Source organism: Sminthopsis crassicaudata, chromosome 2, assembly GCF_048593235.1.
Source record: "Sminthopsis crassicaudata isolate SCR6 chromosome 2, ASM4859323v1, whole genome shotgun sequence".
NCBI lineage: Eukaryota > Metazoa > Chordata > Mammalia > Dasyuromorphia > Dasyuridae > Sminthopsis > Sminthopsis crassicaudata.
The window spans coordinates 634166307-634174528 of record NC_133618.1 but is presented as its reverse complement, the minus strand read 5'-3'; the positions used below and the strand labels follow the sequence as shown (position 1 = coordinate 634174528).

General features: G+C 41.6%; 1 protein-coding gene across 1 annotated transcript in view; it reads left to right on the top strand.

Annotated features, from left to right (window-relative positions):
• Positions 1–8222, top strand: part of COL13A1 (collagen type XIII alpha 1 chain) — a 120690-nt gene that overhangs the window by 92675 nt on the left and 19793 nt on the right. The window contains exon 34 of the mRNA XM_074296546.1: positions 5556–5591. Coding sequence (XP_074152647.1) covers positions 5556–5591 — 36 coding nt within the window. The remainder of the gene's footprint in view (positions 1–5555; positions 5592–8222) is intronic.

Below are 8222 nucleotides of genomic sequence, written 5' to 3'. Positions count from 1 at the left end.
TTAGGGTAGCCCTTATTTAGTGTAAAATGATCTTTGAACAGCTGTCTCTTAGAAGAAAATATAGGGACCGGTCAGAGGCTGGGACGAATCTATACTTTTTCCCACTTCTATATCACTTACCAACAAGTTTTAATCTGTCCATCCCATATTACTCCCAGATAAATGGTTTTCAGGCCATTCTTGCCATGAAGACCCATAAAGTTGAGGATCAGAGAGCATGGGAGCACTTGGAAAACACCAACCTCGAGCAAGTGTGGAAGGACTAGAGTTGATTTAACTGCTAGCCTACAAACCAATCCACATTTATTATTCCAGCTCTGCCACTCACAACTAAAGTTATATTTAGCTCTCTGAGCCTCAGTTTCTCCACTTCTATGATCTTTCCCAGCACTCAAAGGGAACTCTGTCACAGACTTCCCAATGCATTGGTCTCAGTCTTACAATTCCACCCTAGTGGCTCAGAACTGATATTTGCTTTTTTTTTTCTTATTTTAAGTCAGAGAGGTACTTCCACAGTTCCCACTAGTACAGTTATTTTCATTTTGGGAAATCTTGGAGAGGAAAGAGTCTTGTCCAGATCAAAGCTTCTTAAACTGTGTCATAACCCCACATGGGGTCTTATAACTGAATGTGGGGGTTACAAAATTATGATTTATTATCAATAAATGTTTGATTTGTATAACTATTTTAATACCCATATACCCAGGATTGTGTAAAAATTTCTTGGGTAAAAAGGGGTCCTAGGGGCAGCTAGGTGGCGCAGTGGATAGAGCACCAGCCTTGAATTCAGGAGGACCCCAGTTCAAATCTGATCTCAGACACTTAACACTTCCTAGCTGTGTGACCCTGGGCAAGTCACTTAACCCCAGCCTTAGGAAAAAAAAAAAAAAGGGTGGGGTCCTGAGTGGAAAGAGTTTATGAAGCCCTGGTCTAGCTCACATAAGTGAATAAAATGCTTCCAACTCCTAACCTAGCACTCTCCTGTGACCTTTTCAGACTGATTCCCTTCCAACTACTCGCCCTTGAGGATATTCATTCCTCTGCCTCACATTTCAGACTCCACTCCAGCTCCCTGTCTAAGAATGCAATAAGAAACACTACTACATAATTACAAAGCCACGAATTCTCCTTTATGTTTTTCTAAAGTTTGATGGATTTCATTTGTATAATGGCAACTAAAATGTAAAAGCAAAAGGCAGAATTACTCTCCTGCTAATCCATCACATGTAGAAACAGTCAAGTATTGAATTATCCCTAATAGACTGCACAAAGCTAACATCTAGCAAATGTTTTCCACTGTTGTAAGTTGTGTACCAAGTGATTAATCTATCCAGTTCTTGTGATTGAAATCACCATAATAATAACTCACATTTAAAGTTTACAAAGCAACACTGTGAGGGGAGGAATATAAATATTATTATCTCCATGTCACGGATAAGGAAGCGGAGGCCTGGAAACCTTAGTTTTTGGTTAGTCACAAAGTGAATGGATACCTCAGAACTAGAATTTGAAACCAGATCTTTCTTTACTTCAACCTCACAATTCTCTCTGTTATGACACACTGCCTCTCTGCCCTTTGAAAAGCTGTTAGAAGATAATATATTCTCTATGGCAGTCAGCTGATTAGTCAAAAAAGAAAAAAACCCAAACCCTCATAGATCCCTTGCCAAGACCTAATTGGTCAATGTTCAGATCCTGATTGACTCAGAGTAAATGTAAACAGTAATCATTTCTGTTTTGGCCAGAAACCCTCCCTCATTTATTTATTATTTATTTTAGATTTTTTTAGGGGGGACTAGGTGAAAAAGGCCATTCTCTGCCTCATTTATTACCTTAGCCTTAATCACTGAAGGGATATGGCTTCAATAAACTGAGGCATGATAAGGACTTTCCCTTAAAAAGGCCGAGTCTCCTAATGCATCCAGGGTCATCTCCTGTCACATTGATCTATGTCTTGGCACTGGACCCAAATGAGGCAGGTAATCCTGCCGAGCCCTCCCTCACTTCAATGCAATTCATTTACACATCATGGCTTCACCTCCCTAATTTCATGGTCCTTTTCAAGAACCAAGAACAAACAACAACAATAAGAACAGCTGGGGGGGGGAAACCTAGAAAATACAACCATTTCTTAAGATATCCCCCCAAAGCCAGTTATTTTATGTCATGTAGACAAAACATCCAGATATTTCACTGACTTATTACATTCAGCTTTTCCATGGGTTTTTGGCATTTGACAATATGGCTGAAAACATCATGCTGAAAAGCATGAGACCAAGCACACAGTCTTATTTCACTCTATTGGAAATTGGGAGAGCTTGAGAGCACTGCCCACTGTCCAAAATCTGGGCAAAGGTGCCATCCTGAAATTGACGTTCTATACTGATGAACTTCTCTGGACTACCAAATTTTGACATAATTTTCCATAAGCCCTCACGACTGACAGTATCAAAGATCTTGCTCAGATCTACAAATGTTCTATACAGACCTCTGTTCTGCTCTTGGAATTTTTCCATGAGTTGTTAGGCAGTAAACACCATATTAACTGTTCCTTGGTCTCTTCTGAAGCCACACTGGCCTCAGGTAAATGACCTTTTTCTAGATGTAGGGTCAGTCTACAAAGGAGAACTCTGGGAAGAATTTTGCCAGCAATGACTGAGAGACCCCCTGTGATTGCCACAGGACAATCTATTCCCTTTACCTTTATAAAGATGGACAATGGAGTCATCCTTGAACTTCCGGGGCATAACTTCTTTACCTAAACACAGCAAAACTTTGTGGATGCATTGGCATTTAATAGACTATGTGATAGTCAGAAGAAGAGGCAGACAGGATGTGAGAATGACCAAGGCAATGTGTGGTGCAGAGTGCTGGACTGATCATAGACTTATCCTCTCCAAGCTGAATATTCATGTTCAATAAAAGTGGGGACCCCAAGGCAAAAAGACTACTAAAAGAATTAATGTCAGTGGATTATAGTGCTTCTCTGAGAAGGAACAGTTTGGTGCCAAGTTGGAAAGTAAATTAAGCCAATACACTCGAAATTTGAAGAAGCCATACAAACATGTGCCATTTTTCCAAGAAGATCACTGTCTTCTCCAAGGAGATGGCCATTAGAAACTATCTCAGTGCTACTTTATCTCTAGACAGATCAGTGAGTCAGTCCCTCTTAGAAGGTTTTTTTTTTAACACTGTAAGGATAAAGATGAAGGAGGTAAACCTTAGGCCAATGCCTTCTGAAGTTATGTCTCCACCTCCCCACAGGCCAATCATTCCTCTTTTGCAAACATCTTTCATACCCTGATGTAAAAAGATCATAGAGTCCAACATTTAGGGCTGGGGAGACCTTTGACTTCATCTCATCCAACTTTCTTCTTTTAGGGTGAAGGAAACTGAGGCTCAGTTAAGTTGCTCATGGTCACACAGGCATGTCAAAGGCAGAATTCAAACTTAGGTCTTCTGACTCCAATGTCCCTGTCATTGAACTCTGGGGAGAGAATGACATCAGCCAAAGTTATGGCTCAGTCTACACAAGAGTCCTCTCACAGTATTGATTGCCCTCTCCACCAAAAGCAGAAATTGTCCCATCAAGATTTCAAGGCTCCAATTCCAACATTTGGACCATTCTAAATGGAAAGAAAACCACTTGCATGGTGTGATTTGAGGGTATAAGAATGGCACTGCCCCAAATTTAGGCATCACCCCTATTTTAGTAGGGATTCCACCATTTTGGATTCATTCCATTGACTTAAACATTTCTCCGTCACTGTGATCCTCTAGAAAAACAAAAATCACCCCCAAAGGTGAAAACACGTTAAATCCTAGAACCATATTGCTTCAAGGATCCATGATGTCATCAATGTCATCTCTCTCCTACCCTTTTCATGCTTTAGTAGATTAGGTTTAATGAGTTATATAGACCAGAATTGTAATATCATTGGCTTAGGGAACTCCCAAAGGAGGAAATTCCTTCTCCCAATCCAGATTGGCACCTTCCCTGCAACTTTTAGAAATGTCCTGAGAGCATTGAGAAGATTTGACCAAGGTCACACAGCCTTGAATCTAGGTCTTCCTGACATGGGAACAAGTTAACACTCTCCTCTTCTCTCTTTCTTCTCTCTCCTCCCTCCCTTCCCCCATCCCTTTCTCTCTCTCTGTCTCTTTCATTTTTCTGTTTCTGCTGTCTTTCTGTGTCCTCTTTTTCTGTCTCTCTGTCTGTCTCCACTCTTTCACACTTCTTTATGAGTTACTGTTATCCAAAGCATCGATCGCCTGGCCATGCTTATCAGAACTAGGTCACACACACACACACACACACACACACACACACACACACACACACACTTTACAAATGAAGGAACCGAATGTGTGAATGAGTTGCTTAAGAATCTTGCCCAGATATAGAGCATCCAAAACACTTCTGGGAGTCTGAGTTATAATTTCTGAAGTCAACTCCCAATGCATTCCCTCACCCCATCCCTACACAAGAGGATCCATTTTCCTTTTATTCATTCCCACTTTGACCACAGGAAGAGACATTGTTTCCCATAAGTGGTAGGGAATAATAGTCTTTCTTGGCCCCAAGCCAGGGCTTGCTATCCTCTGTCTTCAGCTGGCCAGGGCCATATCTCCCAAGTGGTGACCATGAATTCCCTCCCCAATCCTGCTCTTTGAAGAGATCATAAATTTAGAGGCAGACGGGGAAATGGACCAGAAATTAATTGAAAACTAAATAATCGCATCCTAAAGAATGAATGGGTGAAATAACAAATCAGACGCAACTTCATCCAAGAGAATGACAATATTGAGACAACATACCAAAACTTGTGGGATGCAGCCAAAGTGATAATAAGGGAAAATTGTATATCTCTAGATGCTTCCTTGCATAAAATAAAGAGAAGATCAATGAATTGGACTTACAACTAAAAAACTAGAAAAAGAACAAATTAAAACCTTCGATTCAATACCAAATTTGAAATTCTGAAAATAAAAGGGGAGATTAATAAAACTTAAATTTAGCCAGAAAGACTCTCCCATTTTACAAAGGAAGAAAGTGAGCACCAGAGAGCTTGTGACCAAGGTCACGTAGGGAGTCAGTGATCCAAAGGGAACTCGAACCCAAGCCCTCTGCTTCCACAATCCAGAATTCTTTCCACTTTACCACACTGCTTGTTGCATGTGAGTCGTGGGGGATGAGCCCGAGGGAGAAGGGTAGAGTTCTGGAGGGAAGGGAGGGGTGGATGAGAGGGGAGGAGGGAAGCACCGAGGACCCCTTTGGCCACCTTCCTGGATCCCCTGCAGAGAGCCCTGCCTGGTCAGCCCACACTGCATCCAGTGTCTCCATGTTGTTGTTGATTTCCATGTCAATATCATCACCTGTCCTTGAGAGCTTATTTTCCCGTTTTGTTTGATTACGAGCGTTATGTTTGTCCAAAGTCATTGCTTCACTCACTTCTTCCCTCCCCATGTCCTTTTTTCTCCTTCCCCCCTCCCCACCCCAACACCCTCCCGTTCCTCCCTGCCTTCTTTTTGTTAAACCCTTCCCTTCTGTCCAGGGTGCTTCAGGTTTGGACGGCAGGCCTGGGCCACCGGTGAGTCTTGTTTCTCCATTATCTCACCTCCCTCTTCCCCAGCCCCAAGCCTGTGATTTGTCTTGTCTGTCCCACTGTAGCCTCGTTTATGCTGTGAGTCACTACGTTTTACCGCCTCCACCATCAAGGAACCGGTTGTGCTTCATTTGAAAGCATTGTCGCAGTTCTTCTGGGTCAGATGGGTCATATAATGAGAGAGAGAAAAGCTCAGAATGTGGAACATGAAATGTTAGGTGGGAGGGCCCTTAGAACATAGGATGTCAGGGCTGGAAGAGAGCTTGTTTTCCAGTGTCACATTTGGGAAGGATCTTAGAACATAGAGAACTGGATTTCAGAGGTAGAAGGAACCTTGAGAACATAGAAAGTCTCAGCTGGGTATGCTTTCAGAGTATAAAACACAGAATGTCACAACACAAAATTCCTTTCAAATCCACTTTTTTTAATCTCCTAACTTTACAGAGCAGAAAGGCAAGGCCCAGAGGAGGAAACAATTTCTTAAGACTTTTTCCCTAATACCATACAGTGATGGAATTGCTTCTAGAGCCCAAGTCTTACTGGGCTCTGTTATCCAGAATTGGGATTCAGTACTCATTCTGCCTCAAAATGTGGCTGAGCCCAGTCTAACTATTCCCATGAACTGTCCTCATTTTACCAAAGGCACATGGCTGATTTTAAAGCAGAATTTGAAAGTTGTTGCTGGAATCAGGAACATCCTGTTCTCATTACACTCTCACCCTGTCCTCAAGCTCCGAGTTGTGTTCATCTCATTCTTGCCCATGATAATCTTATTAACAGTGACTCATTTTAAAATGGATCTTAATGTCTATAGATTAATGTCTATAGATGACTCATGGACAAAGAACAATTTTAATTTCCCTAATCATTAAGAAGTTTATCCCCCCTAAAAGAAAAGTCTTCACAGAATGTCAAAGCTCAAAAGGTCCTTAGAAAGGAGGGAAGAATTCCAAGATACATAGGGACCTGAGAACATGGAATATCAGAAAAGTTCCTTAGAAGAGAGGATTGAATATCAGAGGTAAAAGGGACATTAAAACATAGGATGTATGAGCGGAAAGAGGCCTTAGAGTTCTTCTCACACTACAAAATGGCAGGTAGCCACTCTTAGAGTCTCCCTCATCCCTGTTCCCTTCCCTCCCTCAAAACAATTACATCATATTGTATTTAAATACTCACTTGGACTTACTTGGAACTGGACTTCCATTTGTGGCAAGTAGTGCCCTTTTTCCATTTCTTGGAAACAACCAAAGGCCTATTGGATATGATCAGTGTGTAGAAGCCAGAAAAACACTTCTTCTCTGTACATCCCAGCAAGGGATGGAACTCAGCCCCAGATCTTCATTCGCACTAGATTTTTAATAGGGAATGCTAGTTGATGAACAACTCAGAAATCAACCCACAGAGATCGATGCTCACAGATCTGAGCTCCTTCTGAGTCAAATCTGCAAACCCCAAGTCTGGCTTAGAGTGCTCTGGGTCACAGAGACTTTGGAAAGGCCAGCTGTTGAACTCTCATGTCTATCGAGTAGAAGGTTCAGTTGGCAAAATGGAGCTTTAAAGGTCTCTTATTTAGTGATTAAGGATAGGTAGAAATTAGCCTTGATCAAACTGAGACCTGTTGAAGATCTTAGCTTAAAAAGACCAAGGTCTCCCACTACATCCAGACCATCTCCAGTCATCCTAATAAATATGTTATGATATATTTATATATAAAATATATTATATGTATTAAATTAAAATTTAAATATAATATATATTAAATATATATCTGGATCCAGATGGTTCTGGAGGGGAAAGTGAGGCAGGTGCCCTTGCCCAGCCCTCCCTCACTTAAATCCAATTCACTTGCACACTATGGCATCGTCTCCCCAAAGTTACGGTCCTCCAATTAATGGTCTCCAGACAGCACTGCCTCCAAGCCCATCCACCCCATTTCTACTAATTCCGAACCAGAATAATTCTAAGATCTTCTTCCCAGCTCAATTAATGAGAAGAATAACTCCCATCGCCATGACATCCTTGGTAATTAAGCCACACAGATCTTACTTTTTTCTGCTGATAAATGAGGAAACCAAGTTTCAGGGAGACGACTTGCCACGGATCACCCAGACTATGAATTACAGTGAAGCAGGAATTCCAATGCCGGACCACTGGTTCTAGGGCCAGCCACCACACTAGTTGCCCTAGCACGTTATAGATTTTGAGAAGAGGCATTGAGAGGACCAGTTTCACTCTCCTAAGGATGGGAGATCAGTCATTAACACAGGATCACAGATTGAGAATTAGGAGTCACATAGTCAGTCAACAAGCATTTGTTAATTGCCTACTATGTGCCAGGCACTCTACCAAGCCAGGAAATACAAAAATGGTGAAAACAGGTTCCTGCTTCCAAGAGGCTCACCGTCTAATGAAGGAGGCAGCTTAATATAAATGGGTCCAAACAAGAGAGAGAGACAGACAGACAGACAGAGAGACAGAGAGAGAGAGAATCTCAGTGCAGTTATAATTTTTAATAACACAACAAACGCACTAAGACTTTTGGTATAGCCTGTGTATATACACTTATGCACCTATGTGTGTTTATATGTGTGTATGTTTATATTGAAAGAGATG